The sequence below is a fragment of the Medicago truncatula genome, chromosome 7 (assembly GCF_003473485.1).
Source record: "Medicago truncatula cultivar Jemalong A17 chromosome 7, MtrunA17r5.0-ANR, whole genome shotgun sequence".
In the NCBI taxonomy this organism is placed as follows: Eukaryota; Viridiplantae; Streptophyta; class Magnoliopsida; order Fabales; family Fabaceae; genus Medicago; species Medicago truncatula.
The window spans coordinates 51,336,479-51,351,391 of NC_053048.1; the positions used below are offsets into that span (position 1 = coordinate 51,336,479).

General features: G+C 32.9%; 2 protein-coding genes across 5 annotated transcripts; both read right to left on the reverse strand.

The window, feature by feature from the left end:
• Nucleotides 1–1,673: 1,673 nt before the first annotated feature.
• LOC11430016 (serine/arginine-rich-splicing factor SR34) lies at nucleotides 1,674–6,343 on the reverse strand. 4 transcript variants are annotated; one of them, XR_003007093.2, is made up of 15 exons: nucleotides 6,182–6,343; nucleotides 5,877–5,972; nucleotides 5,419–5,484; nucleotides 5,250–5,324; nucleotides 5,024–5,132; nucleotides 4,891–4,937; nucleotides 4,746–4,803; nucleotides 4,464–4,513; nucleotides 4,289–4,345; nucleotides 4,061–4,197; nucleotides 3,863–3,964; nucleotides 2,979–3,065; nucleotides 2,397–2,889; nucleotides 2,078–2,154; nucleotides 1,674–1,974 (listed from the first exon to the last, which is right to left on the reverse strand). XR_003007093.2 is itself a non-coding variant. In XM_024770591.2 (14 exons), exons 2-14 carry the CDS (start codon nucleotides 5,961–5,963, stop codon nucleotides 1,971–1,973), a joined length of 903 nt encoding a protein of 300 aa, XP_024626359.1. In that variant the 5' UTR covers nucleotides 5,964–5,972; nucleotides 6,182–6,343; the 3' UTR covers nucleotides 1,674–1,970. The 4 variants fall into 4 exon arrangements, 1 of the variants encoding a protein (XP_024626359.1); XR_003007092.2 differs by having other exon boundaries at nucleotides 2,397–3,065; XM_024770591.2 differs by lacking the exon at nucleotides 2,979–3,065 and having other exon boundaries at nucleotides 2,397–2,430.
• Nucleotides 6,344–8,680: 2,337 nt separating this feature from the next.
• On the reverse strand, nucleotides 8,681–11,886 carry LOC112416287 (NADH dehydrogenase [ubiquinone] iron-sulfur protein 5-B). Its single transcript, XM_024769586.2, has 2 exons — nucleotides 11,636–11,886; nucleotides 8,681–9,121 (listed from the first exon to the last, which is right to left on the reverse strand). Exons 1-2 carry the CDS (start codon nucleotides 11,783–11,785, stop codon nucleotides 9,023–9,025), a joined length of 249 nt encoding a protein of 82 aa, XP_024625354.1. The 5' UTR covers nucleotides 11,786–11,886; the 3' UTR covers nucleotides 8,681–9,022.
• Between the last annotated feature and the right edge of the window lie 3,027 nt (nucleotides 11,887–14,913).

Genomic DNA, 14,913 nt, shown 5'->3' on the forward strand with positions numbered 1-14,913 from the left:
TTGTTTATTATAAGGTTCAATGAATCTTTTCTACCGATACTTCAAGAGTCTATATCGATTATTATTTAACTATGGAAAATGTTAACGAGTATTCTTAGAGCATTATTTAAGGACTTTAAATAATAAATTTTTATGGGAAATTGTGCATTTAATGCATCGAAAATTAAAGTGTTAAACTTTTTAAAAAAATAATTTCTTAATTGAAATACCTTAAAGAGTGTCCTTAGGACACTCGTTAACAAGACCCTTAACTAATTATTCTTCTCTTTTTTTTTATTTTTATGAAAGAGGCTCCTTTAACTATTTCTTCCTTGGTTCAAATTACTTTTTCATTCTTCTTTTATTTTTTGATACTGATTACTTTTTCATTCTAGGCCTAGTAGCTACACAATCGGTACTTTTATCTTTTCAATTACTTATTTATTAGTCAAAAAAATCTTCTCAATTAATAAATTAATGTTATAAAAGTACATTCGTGTATATTCATTTTCTCGGAGATGTTACTTTTATATCCGTACTTTACAAAAATAACACATCGTTAATGTTTAAACACTCAATCTATTGTTTTGGTAGACTAAACTCCATAATCATAAGTTAAAATTATAGTGTAGTCCGTTTTCATTAGTCTATTTTAGTACTGCAAAAATCTATTAAAAGTGATGATGACCATGAAAAACCTTCTAGTGTCGTTAGAAGAATCCTCTATATCAAATTACACACACATGATAGCAAAATTGACTTCAATGATGCTCCATGTTACTCTTATTGATGTTTATTTACGAAACATTAATTTATTTGCAATTTATCTAATAGTTGAACCACGTTAAAAACAGAGAACATAGGAAGCGATCATCAGTAATAAAGGCCAAGGAGGTGAAGAGAAAACAATGAACGTCTATCACTTTCAATGGAGAGTTGAAAGCAACAGCACTTTGAAATGAATGAAAAATGAAATAAAGCTCAACCACAGAAGTAGAAAAGGGACAGACAGAGCACCAATCAACATGTCTCTGACTGTATTGTATAGCACCTACCGTTAGATCCACCTGATTTCCTTATCTCCACGTACTACATAATCACACATTTCTTATCTAAGAAATTTAATGAAAAGGACAGTCACGGCCCTTTTTTTTGTTGATAAATTTACAGCCATAGCTTCAGCTTTAGTGCATTTTTAAGTCTTGAAACAAAGATCCTTCAAAAAAAAAAAAAGTCTTGAAACAAAGATGAAGAATAAAAATGAGATTCTTCCAAAATGAGTCATTAACCTTTTCTATTTTCTAACAAAAATAATGTCTATTTAATTTCAATTTTTTTAAAGTATTACCGACAAAAATCTTCAAATATAGTTACTTGAACCAAGAAATATCAACACTAGAAAACATTCAGCTTGGTTGAATGGATGGGGGAGGAATCTTATATTGTTTAATTCTGCAAGATGAGCAACTTAGAAGAAAATAGTCAAATAAGATTTTTCACCCTAGTAATTTTTGAGGTCATGTTAAATAAAACAACTTCCAAGTCTATTATAAATAAATATTCTCCCCGTATTCTCCACATATGGAGGGAGCTAAATTTGGTTCGAGTGATTTTTGTCCCCCACTCCCCTCTATTTTCTTCCAACTAAATAGATCCTAAATCAATCAAGCCAAAAGGAAAGGGTTATGCAAATGTGTTGCAAAACATTTTTTATTTATAAGGATGTAATAAAGCCAATACCAATTACCAAGTGTACCCAAACAAGGAACCAAATAGTTCAACAGTCTACTACCATAAAATCAAGGTCCATCAAATTCCTCATAACTTAAGATGCCCAAAGGCACGGGTATCAAGTACAACAATCCAGAGAGTTTAAAGTTCAAATAACTTCAACCCAAATAAGTATTTCTCAGCCAAAGTCAAATATTACTAGAAAAAACTTTGTAGCCGCACTGACCATCATCCACTCCTTCACTAGTAACAATCAGAACTCACCTGCCAGACCAAGTCCCGATCAAAATAGGGTAAAGCATCAATGCCAAAAAAAATTAATAATGTCACAAAATGCCATCATTGAAAAAGAACTCAAGATAGAGACCTGGACAAACTCTTGCTACGGCTCCTGCTCCTACTTGGACTCCTGCTAGCACTGCGCTTTTTGGGGCTTTTATTACGCTGATAAATAAAATAATTAGTTGAGATAAGAAAGTCCAGAATACCAAAACTATACGTAACTTTCTTGGAAGTCACGATCAGACTTTATTTACTCCTCCCATGTACATCTTGCACAAAGAAACTCTAGTTTCCTTACAGCCCACATCAGAACATGTGTTGATTTTAAAACACACTAATGCAGCCATTTCAAGGCACAAGAAACAAATTAAATGTTCAATGGCAGTTAGAGAAAATTCACTCACCAGAGGCAATGGAGACCTAGACCTTGACCGTGATCTGCAAAAGATCCACAAATAACAGAGTATAAATCCACAAGTTCCCTTATCAAATTTGATCCAACAGCCTTGATGCCTCTCCAATGTCACGGTTCGCAAACCCAAGAGAGGTAAAAAAACAAATATCATAAAATATAAAACAGCCCAACAGAGAGAAAGCCAAAGAACGAAATGGTATGGGCATTAAATGCATAATAATATATGAAAAATGAATGATAAATAAACAATCCCAAGGTTAAACATTAAGACACCAGCAGACTGGAGAACAGAAATCTTCCCCTACACCGTAAAATCCAGAGAATCCAGATAGTGCACCCTATTGGCTTGGCAAATCTTGAAGCCCGCAATTGTAATGAAATTAGCCCTAGTGCTCATTGGTGGAGATTTCCAAATCCTAATTTCCTTTAAACACAAGAAATCCAGCTCTAAATGGCAATCCTTGATCTCTTTGTTTCCCAATCTAGCACCCACGGACATTTACATGCTAAAAGTATTAGAACAAATGTACTATGAGGGTATCCAAAGTCGCCCATCTGAAAAATACCATACCTCCACAACAAATTGAGTTGTAGGCAATTGAACCAAATCCCACCAAGTCCCTAATTTCCAATTTCCAGTATGCCGCAAGTTTCCAATCTAAGAAAAAACAAAGGAATTTTCACAAAAACAAAAGGAAACTGAAAGAAAACATTCCAACAAGGAGGCATGTTTCTCCAGGTACCGGACGAACAATGCATGTATGAAAAAAAAAAATGATATGGGAGGGGAAGTGAAGAGAGCAATAGTTCGTGTTGAAGAAAAAAATATTAAAAGAGGTTTCATAGAGAAAAAATGACAAATAACTTACAAACTACTTGCTCTGACTTTTCACTTTTAATAAAAGAAGGGTGTTTAACAAAACAGGTTTACTAGGATGCTTATCAACATGAAACCACAGATGGCAAAAACAACTTTTTTTATATAGGCAAACGTTAGTATGTTAATTGTTATGTTAGCATTATTTTCTCCTTCGTCAGGGTTTTAACCTTGGTCCTTTAACTCCTCAACGCCTTTAACCCGTTAAATAGGACAAAGACAATTGACCTCACCAGGACAAAACAATAGAAACTAAGTTGTTTATACTAAAACTTTGCCAAGACAAGATATGCATGAATTCAATTGTATCATGAATCGACGAAACTCCAATTCCTTTTATTCTGTTCATTATCAACACCCATAATTAAAGAATGTTCCCCCATGCAACCTATAAATGTGCCTCCTCTGGGAGAACACTTTCCCCCCTGCACGTAAGAGGCTAAGAAGCACCAGATAAATAATTAAAATGCTTGAGTTGGGAATCAAACCCAAACAACAAATAAAATCTACTTCAAAAGATTAGCCATCAGAAACACAGTAACAGATGTCTACACATTTAAACAATTAACATTTCATACCCTGATAAAGAACGGGATCTAGATCTGGAGCGAGAGCGAGAAACTGATTTTGCTGGAGATTTAGCTGGTGACCGTTGTGAGGATTTACCCTTAGGAGATTTGCTGTTTGACAGAGAAAAGTCTCATTTAGAACAGAAAAAAAAAATGGAATCTTTATAGAAGGAATGCCTAAGAATCTAAGACACGTGATGGAAATACCTTCTGCTATGGCCTGGACTGTAGCTACGGCTATGGCTGCGGCTGCGACTACGACTGCGGCTATAGCTTCTTCCTCTAGAATGAGAAGGCCCACGACCAGGACTTCTAGAGTCCCGCCTCGAATCATATTCCCTCACCTACATGGGCAAACAGAGGGAGAGAAAAAATTTAGTAGCATTATGCATTATTAAAGAAATAAAAGTTTTAACGATCAAATTCAGGTCATACACGAACGTAAGACTTGGAAAAAGCATTCCGGAACTCAGAGTCATCAAGCTTTTTGATCTGCAGCAAAAAACGTAAAATCACAACATCAAAAACAATCTAGTTATTTATAAAAGGTGACACAAAGCAAAGCTTGTGAAAAGATATCCATGATATCCTTCGAAATGAATTGGCTTACAGCATATTTCATATCATCGTAGTTTGTGTAATCCACAATCCCAGTAGTACCTGCAAATCAATCAGAATACATTGAAGAGTGCTGAGAGTCATAAGTCATAACAAAAAAATATCTCACTCCTCTGACAGGCTAAGATGCCACCATAATATAGAGGGAGAACTAAGATGATAGATGCCAGAAGGGGGGAATAAATAAACACCAACATTTAAACTTCTTAATTACTAATACATAAAATATAAAGGGTACAGCTAAAACTAAAAAGGTCATCTGAATGTCCCATACCCCTTCCATCATGAAAAACTTGGGAAAAGCAAACATCCCCGGCTTTTCGCATGTGATCCTACATTTAAGAAACCATTATTGAGTCAGTATTGATGCGCTTGCGAATAACTTATCTGACAAAATGGTAAAGAAAACTATATCTCACCTTAAGATCCTGCCAGGATGCAGAAGAGGGCAGTCCATTGACTATAACTGCAAAAGAGGTCCAAACAATTTCAGAAGCATACCAAAAACATCCTCAAATAAAACATAATAAATGTTCAAAAAAACCTACACACCACGATATTCAGAGCGCCTGGATACCCCGCGTCCACCTCGGCCATTGCTGTGACTGCTGTATCGATCTCTTGAAGATGAATTGCCACGACCACCATGTGCAGCCTCCACCTATAGACATACAAATTTAAACAATATTAAGAATTAAGGCTACCACGTTGCCACTCTTCTGGTATAAGTAATTATGTTATAACATTATTAAATCGAGTATCTGTAAACATAACCAACCCGTAATCGGTGCCCATCAAAATCATAACCATCACGACCGCGAATTGCATCCTCGGCATCTTGAACATCTTCAAACTGCAAAAATAAGACCTCTATTAGGATTTTTTATTTTATTTTAAAAAAAGCAAAAAAGGGAAATTTACATAAGCCTGTGTAAATTCCAACTCACCTCAACAAATGCGTAGCCGGGGGGCCTTGGCGGAACCTTTAGGTCAATGTGAGTTATGTGTCCATACTACAAAAGTGAAATAGATAAGATAGGTAAACAACAAATATAAGAACCGAAAATTCCAAAAAAACATTAATCACACAGTAAATCACTCCCATCAGAGAACAACTTTATGATCTACACTGTCCCAAAAAAGACCAAGAAAAGGTTCAAGTGTTCCTTAGTGAAATTATAATCCATGAAAAAAACTACCTTAATTTAAATCCACTTTAACTAGTGAAATCAACACATAGTCAATAAAATTAAGCCAATGTGTATAAATCATAGCAAGCTTTTGGCTTTCGAGGTAACATTAATTTGAGCAAATCACTAAAAATTTGAAAACCAAAACCCTAACTAGTGAGATAAGCTGAAATTCCAGATCAAAATAAAAAAGCAGAAATGAATGAGCAACGAACCTTCATAAACAAATCTTCAACTTCTCTTTCACGGATATCGCCAGGTAGATTTCCAACATACACGGTTCTGCTCGAATGTCTACTCATTCTTCTCTTCTGCAACAAATTAAATAATCCAGAAGTTGCAATTAATTAAAAATATAAATTTTTCATCCAATTGCGTAAACTGAAGAACCGTGAAGCGAAATTCAGCGATGAAATTGAATTATTCGTAGATCAAGAAATTCGCAGGGGAATTAATAACATTGAAAAAAAACGAAATTGAAGAGATGATTAACGGAATTGAAACCCTAATAGCGAGTTACCTTTGATTTGAGGGGGAAATTCAGATCGGTGGTGTTGCCGCGAGAGCTTCGAAGGTTATTAGGGTTTTAATTTTGGGGGGAGAAGAAGAGGATATTTATTTATTTATTTATTTTTCTGATTATATATTGATTTTAGATTTAGATTGAGATTGTGCGCGTCGCACGTGACTCGTTGCATAGAATAGGTGTGTACTTTGCCTAGTACACTGTTGTTTGAGTGAGTTTTACGTAGACATCATCATTTTGAATAGAAAAATGTTACATAAACACCCTTTATTCATACATCCCATTGTACACCTCATATATTAGGGATATTTTGGTAAGTTCATCTCACAACCACACTTTATCATCTATTTATGTGGGATCCAGATTGCCACGTGTCAGAATTTTATGTGGGTGTAAAGGGTGTATTGCCACATGGTGTGGTACATGTATCACCACTCTTTTGAATACTACTACAAGTCTACTACCTTGAATTTTAAGATAATATTGAATTTTATTTTATGATAACCTACATTGAATTTTTTTTTCTTCTTTCTACCATACCCTTGTTTCAAAAAATAATATTGATCTCACAACCTCACTATAGATAATATTCATAAGTTAGCCGATTTTATCATTTACAATCTTCGCTCCCAAGCTTTTTACATAATTTTTTCTTTACCTTTTTTAGACATTTTTCATCTCACTCCATATTTTTTGTAAATGAAGTTGTTATGCGTAAGAGACAACCTTGTGTATTGATCATCCATAGAACTTGTTTGTAAGGAAGTAGTGGACGAAATCTTCACATTTTAATTTATCAAACTTCAAGATGTAAGTTTTATCAGACGACAAACAAACAATGAAGATCATTTATTAGCAAGAGCATCATTTTTTTTGAAGAAATCAAACGAATGCACCAAAATTGACACACACAAAAATTAACAAGAGCATCATTGTTACATGTTAGGTCTTAACGTCGTGACATGATGACAATATGTCATATTATATTCAAATCAATATTACAAATGAAATAAGTTAATTTGGTTTATGTAATTGTTTAATAGTTTGAATGAAATGGGTTAATTAAGTTTTTGTAAAGAAAAAAGTATGAACCAGAGCACATTGCATAATGGGGACATTTTTATTTTCTATTTTTTTTCTTTTTTTTGGGTAGATTTTTTTTTTCTTTATTTCTTATTGGCGTTTATTTATTTTATTTTTATAAACCTATTTTATATTATTTTCATTTTTTATGTATACAATGTTTTAGTTTTTTATTTCTAAGTTGCGTTATCTATTTTATATTATTTTTATAAACAAAAAATGATTGTTTATGCACAATCCCATCGTGCACCGAATAGATCATTCTGGCCAACCGAATTCGACCATTGGATGGCACGATTATAACATTTTAATTGGTCCAATATTCGCGAAGGAAGAAAAAACCAACTCAAAAATATATTGATTAGTTTAAAACCACATGCAATCTTTGAAGATTAACATGTGCATTAAGCAAAAACTAGTTTTCGGTTTCAATTATAAACAAAAACATATATAAACTTATACTAGATATTATTTATTAATTTCTTAAAAAAGCATATGCATTCTCAAATTTTTCTCATAAAACTCCACTCCACGAGAATTTAAGTCATTAAAAAATGAAGTCTCTATTAAAACCATTAAATATGAATACTTTTGCTTATATATAAAAATTAAAGGAGTAACTATCCAGAATTCCTAGCTCAACTGGCAAAATGTCAAAATTGTTAGGCCGGATGTCATGACCGGAATTCGAACCCCAATACCTCCACTTGTGTGTGTGAGTTTATAATAGCTTTGTCATTTCGTCTATCTACCAAAAAAATAAATTAAAAGAGTAACAAAAACAGGGATACTGTGATAGTCCTCCACTATCCAGTGCCTGATATTTACGTGCTTCATTGCTCGGTGACGGAATGGAGACAGCTTCATCTACTGTTTGCTTTCCTCTCTTTTTGTCTTTCTAAACAAAAAAGAATAGTATGCAATTTTTCAACTATGGATAAATCATAAATGAAAATATGCATTAGGCAATACATTTTTTCAGAAAAATATTGACAATAATAGGTTGAATGATCGAATCTTCAGAGCACAATTACCTACTAAAAAAAAAGGCAATCCAATACGATACTTGAATTATATATAATAAACTTGCATATGCACATTCGCTTTGGCCAGTGACATGCATGAGAGTAGCATGAATCTCATGCCAATAATGTAGGCAGAGTAACAAATACCACACCGAAACTCACATACAAAGGGGAGATCCTAAATTTGAACACAAAAAAAGTCCCGCCTAACAATCTCATAATTGTTAGTTGAGTTATGTCTCTTCTTACAGACACTTTTAATTTTTTTTACAGTAAATTAGGCAATTTTTTTAGAATTTTTGATAATCTGCCGGGGCACTTCACTGTACACATAAAAAAGCAAAATACATTTTTACCCAATAAAGTAAGTGTTTAAAAAGAAAGATTTAATAAGAAAAAAAGTTGAAGGCTCGTGTTCACAGAAATCCAAAATTTACTGCATAATTACACTATATCTCACCATTTTATCTGATGATTCTTTTTTATTTTGAGGATTTCAATCCTTTATCCTCAAGCATGTCAGAGCAAAAGAAAATAACCAAATTAACTCAGCATAGTTCAGTGTCTAATTGCAGTCGCAAGTTGACCTCTGAATTATTGCACAGGGAAAAGAAGCCTGCCCGCCGAAGGGCTCACACAAAACGCAGAAATAGCGATCCAAGCGGAATTACAAACAATTTATTAAAATAATTGTTCAGAAGCTTAAATTGACAATTAATTACTAATGCTAATGATGTTCAGCAACTTTCCCGTCATCTTGACCTTTCCTGGCAGCAGCTCTTAGTTTGCGTTGTTCCTCCTTGTAAATCCGGTTTCTTCGTTGGAACTGCATTAAGCAACAAATTACCATTAGTCATTTATAATGGGTAGTTTTAGTATATATGACATTCTCTACTGCTTTTAAGGCCTGAACTAAAGTACCAGAATAAACTTTTCTCACCAAAGTAAACTTCATGGATAAAATATTATAGGAAGGGTTTCTGGGTAACCTAAAGCTCTTTATGCAACAAAGTTAAATACTCCAGTCATTTTCAATACTTCCCACGTAGGTTTTAGTTTCCCCAACAAGCAGGTAACTTTCAACCTCTTACTTGCCCCTACCAAAAGCATTCCTTCCTACTACATGGCTCTTGAGGTGAAAGGAAAACTATAAGAGTTCTTTTAAAAACAAAAAAATAAGCAGCTTAAGAGTATACGATAAAATTATCTACAGTTTGCTCCCAGAGCAATATAAGTTGATAACTTAATTAGAGGAAGAAAAAAAGGAATTGCCTAGAATGTACCCAAAGTACTTGATTATAAGATCAGTGTGACAAAGCTCTCAAAAAAAAAAATATCAGTGTGACAAAATAAGCTAAAAAACCTTTAACCAGATAAACGTAACAAGAAAAAAACAACTTCCATATGACTGTTGTCAATTTCCATAACTCAATTTTTGTCAACAAAATAGCCATTATGTCTGTGATGTGCGGTTGATTGAAAAGGATGATAATATACTCATTTCAGCAGATGTTGGATGCAATAGAGTAGACTAGCTATTTGGAGTCAAACAACCCACATGAAAAATCAGCATGACAAAATAAGCTAAAAGGATGATTATAAGATCAGCATGACAAAATAAGCTTAAAGACCTTTAACCAGATAAACGTAACAAGAAAAAAACAACTTCCACATGAAAAATTCTAACCTCATAATCAAACAGCACTATATAAAACAATATCAAATGCCAGAAATTAACCACCATATTATTGTCAGCCACAGGACTTTACATCCTTAAACCGTGTCATGACCGTAAGTTATTGGAGAATCATACAAGACCTATGAATAATTGCAAGTCGTTCAATTGTGCCAAATATCAAGCGAGTAAAAACCGATGTCCCATTATGCATGGGTAATTAATTATAATCATTGTATAAGCTACAAAATGAAATATAAATAAAAATATGTTTTGAAAGCAAGAGAAGACATGAACTCAAGAAGCTTAAAAAAATCTATAGTTAATTTAAGGTCCCATTGTAATTCCAAGTTCACTGTAACCCGAAGCCTAATTCTGTCGACCACTCAGTCATGCTCTCTTAAGCCAAATAAAGGTTGATGTAGATTGGAATGAAAAGAAGAAAATAAGAAATGAGAGTCCAACTACAGGATGTTAAGTCTGTTAGCATGTGTTACTTGGTTAGGCAGTTGGTTGGTTAATACTGATTGCTATTATCTAACAAGCTCTATAAATACACCACCATCATCATGTATCGATTTTTCTGATTGAGAATTTCCTATCTCTTCCAAGCTCTCGAGCTTGCTTGTTCATTTTACCACCTCATCCCCTGTTTACTTACTAACAAGTGCCTAGAAATCAGCACAATCCCTGTATTGTTTTCATTGGTTGACTAATAGACTGAAATTGAATGCAGGTTAAACTATAATTGCTACAGGGAGGAGACATAAGATTTAACGTAAAGTAAAATAATTAAAGTTTTCAAATACACCTTTACTCTTATTTGATTAACCGAAAATACGAGGGGAGATGCTGAGAGGATAGAAATGAGATGCATATAAAATTTTCTCCCATTGTGTTGTGGAGAAAAAACAAAGATGAAAAAAAAAATGATATGGGACTCATGGAAAAGTTTCCTCCCCTCAAATTGAGAGAAAACAAATAGCTTGAGAAGAAGGTACCCTCTTTACAATTATACCTTTCTAATTATTTCTCATCTATGATACAGCCTACACTAGATTTTTCTCATATCAAGGTAAAAAAGAACTTCAAATCAATTATTCATTTACATTTTTTTTTTTTTCACTTTTACATCCAACAAAACAACAGGAGAGAACATATGTACTTTTTTTCATTTTCTATCCATCTAAACAATATACAAAATTTGTTCATTTTCTCTTAATTTTGTTTTGTTCATTTTCTTTCTCCTCATTATCTTCCCACAGTAAGACAAAATAAGGTTTCGGTCTTTGGGAATACAGAAATGTCATTCCTGAACATTAATCATTGTTCCGGACCGAACTTTGGCCCGATACATTGCATCCCATAACCCATAATCCACATCGAGTCAGAGGCAACATGGAACTTTCTGTGCGCCTCACCACAGACAAACGATCTCCAACTAAACTAACTTGAGGTTCATGTGACTAATGCAGTGAATCCATCATTAATTATAGCAAATAACAATAATAATTAAAGGATTTGTAAAGGAAGCGATTAGAATAACTAGAAATTAGGGTTTTGAAAAGTGAAATCAAGCAGATTTGAAATTAATGAATGAATTGTAAAAAAAAAAAAAAAAAAAAAAAGGTAAAAGTAAAAGAAAGAAAAAGGGATTGAAGGTACCTCTTTGGAATGGTGAAGACATTCGAAGTAATCTTCACGGAGGAGAACACAATCTTTGGGCTCTCTACAAGTAGACATGCACTCGCTGAAATCGATCCAGAAATCGTAGCAACGACCTTTGTTACCAGTGATTCCCCAACCTGACGCCATTTCTTCACCTTCACCTTATTCTAATTTCTTTCGCTCAACTCGATCTCACCGATTTTTTGCTTCCAACTAACAACAACTTCTGAATCATCTCAACCTTCGTCTTCTTACAAAGCCAAATTACCAAACTGCCACCACTCTTTTCATTTTTGCAAATATACCTCTCGTTTTTTAGGTTAATACCAATACACCTCAAAAAATATTCTATTTATCATGTTGTCTTTTTGAAAGATTTATCATGTTGTTTCGGAATAGTATTTTCCTTAAACATAATTTAGTCAAAATAAAAATCTTTAATACAACTTAATATTCAAAATAAATTAGATTAATTTTGTTTCAAAATTATTTGAAAATTTATATTTTTAGTGCATACCATCTTAACACTCAAAAAGAAAATGCGGTGAAAAAGTTGTACTATACTTTTTCTTTTTCGATATTAAAGAACATAAGACATTATAGAGGTTTTTTTTTTCCTTCAGTTTTTTATGAACAAAAAAATATTATAGAGGGTATTATATGTTTTGTACTTCAATATATCAAATATTCATATAACATTTTATCATTCTAGTTGCACTTACATGATAAAATCATATTATATCACTTGCTGCCTCTATATCAAAATTATTATTTTTCAAGCAAAATTACGTTGGCATATTTTAGGCTCTTTTTTTCAAAGGCTTAAATGCTCTTTTAGTCTCTTAAGTATATTTAATTGATATCGTTTTGGTCCCTTAACTAAAAAAAAATTGTTTGAGTACTCAGAACCAATGAGGTGACATGTGTCACTTTGTCATTGGCTTTGTGATTTTTTTTAAAAAAATATTATTTTTTTTTATAAAAAAAAAAAAAAAAAAAAAAAAAAAAAAAAACTCAGAGCCAATGACAGGGTGAAATGTGTCCAGGAGTTAACCTTTTTTTTAAACCCTAACGGAAATCTAACATAAGGGACCAAAACGAGACTAAAAAAAACTTAAATACTCAAACAATTTTTTTTAGTTAAGGGACCAAAGCGATACCAATTAAATACTTAAAGGACCAAAAGAGCATTTAAACCTTTTTCAAATTAGTCATTTAAATATTTTCAGCTTAATTACCTTTTTGGTCCTCTAACTATTTAATTGGTATCGGATTGGTCCTCTAACTAAAAAATGATTTATTTCGGTCCTCTAAGTTTCTCACCGTTACTACATTTAGTCCTTTCTGCTGGTTTTATTCAAATAAACGTTAGGGTTTGTGATATGTGGGTACCTGACCTCCTATTTCACACATACATATGAACCATAACAGTTACCAATAATATCAGTCACTATTTAATCATAATACCTTAACAAGGCATAGGACCAAAATGATACTAATAAATAAAGTTAGAGGACCCACATAACAGAAACTCTAACGTTTATTTGAATAAAACTAACAGAAAGGACTAAATGTAGTAACGGTGAGAAACTTAGAGGACCGAAATAAATCAATTTTTAGTTAGAGGACCAATTTGATACCAATTAAATAGTTAGAGGACCAAAAATGTAATTTAGCCGAAAATATTTAAATGACTGATTTGAAAAGGGTTTAAATGCTCTTTTGGTCCTTTAAGTATTTAATTGGTATCGCTTTGGTCCCTTAACTAAAAAAAAGATTGTTTGAGTATTTAAGTTTTTTTTAGTCTCGTTTATCTTTTAAATAATGTTTGCCATCATTTAAGTTTAGCAAATAGTCACTTTGGTCCCTGACTCTGCACCTCGCTGTCACATAGGTCCCTGACTCATGATTAAATACAAATAAGTCTCTGACTCTGCACTTCCGTTATCACTAGTCCTTGACGTTAAAAAAATCTGTTAAGTGATGATGTGGCGCATATGAGGTGTCACAGGGACCAACGTGAAAGTAGAAAATGGTCACTTTGGTCCCTGAACCAAAAATCAATATTCCCAAATTGAATATCAAATTCCTAAATCCTTAAATCTCAAATCCCTAAATTTCAACTAATTCTCTCATTTGTTCAAGATTAATCTTCCAACAAACACAACTTATTGTTAGGTCCTTGACTGTGCATACTTACTATCAGTTAGGTCCCTGACGATGAATTAGCAAATCCATTAGCATCTATTACTCTTGATTATTGTTATATTCACATGATAATTCATATCTCTACCTCGCAGGTTTGGGCATACAATAATCAAGAGCTTAAGATATATTCAAATGATAATTCATTTCTATTGAATTTCTTTTAACATAATTTCTAACTCAAAATTTGTTCTACTTAGTAGGTACTAGTGCTACATCTAACATAAGTTGTTTATGTTCCAAGTTTATTATCAAATTTCTCACTTTAATTTTTTCTTTCATGAGAAGCTAAAACAACTAAAGCATAAGTTCTTTCATGTAACTTAATAGCATGAATATGATATTTGATACTATTGAATCAACACCTTCTTGTACAAATGTGTATTTTAGTAAGTGAATTTATGCGTTAGTTATTCAAATCTCTCCATCAAAAATTGGATATTGTTGTTGAAAGACACATCAAAAATTAAGCTATGACTTTAAAATACTTACAGGGATTATAATTAAACACATCGTTCATAATTCATTGCTCTATATATGTAATCTTGATGTCATTATATACTAAAGGGAGAAAGAGGTAACCGAACCACAACACTGTGACACTACTATAAAACTTCAAACCTTAGCCCAACATATCATTGCCTCAAGATCAGCTTTCAAGCCAAAAAGGTCCCTAATAGCCAAGGACTTTAGTGAAATTTCGTGTTTACATTCAAGGACCTAACTGATAGTAAGTATGCACAGTAAGGACCTAATAGTAGGTTGGTGTTTAATGAAATAATGATTTTGAACAAAAGAGATAATTAGATGACATTTAAGAATTTAAGATTTAGGGATTTGATATTCAATTTGGGGATATTGATTTTTGGTTCATGGACCAAAGTGACTATTTTCTACTTTCACTTTGGTCCATGTGACATCTCATATGTGCCACATCATCACTTAACATATTTTTTAATGTCAGGGACTAAAGTGATAATGGAAGTGCAGAGTCAGGGACTTATTTATATTTAATCATGAGTCAGGGACCTATGTAACAGCGAGCTGCAGAATCAGGAACTAAAGTGACT

Bases quoted from the DNA above. Each gene is read 5' to 3' on its own strand.
- LOC11430016 (XM_024770591.2), bottom strand. From the start codon at position 5,963: ATGAGTAGACATTCGAGCAGAACCGTGTATGTTGGAAATCTACCTGGC. The intron at 4,514-4,745 runs GTATGGGACATT...ATTGATTTGCAG, and splicing joins AGTTTTTCATGATGGAAGGG to GTACTACTGGGATTGTGGAT. The intron at 2,155-2,396 runs GTGAGTGAATTT...TTTATTTATCAG, and splicing joins CTAGGTCTCCATTGCCTCTG to CGTAATAAAAGCCCCAAAAA.
- LOC112416287 (XM_024769586.2), bottom strand. From the start codon at position 11,785: ATGGCGTCAGGTTGGGGAATCACTGGTAACAAAGGTCGTTGCTACGAT. The intron at 9,122-11,635 runs GTACCTTCAATC...TGCTTAATGCAG, and splicing joins GTCTTCACCATTCCAAAGAG to TTCCAACGAAGAAACCGGAT.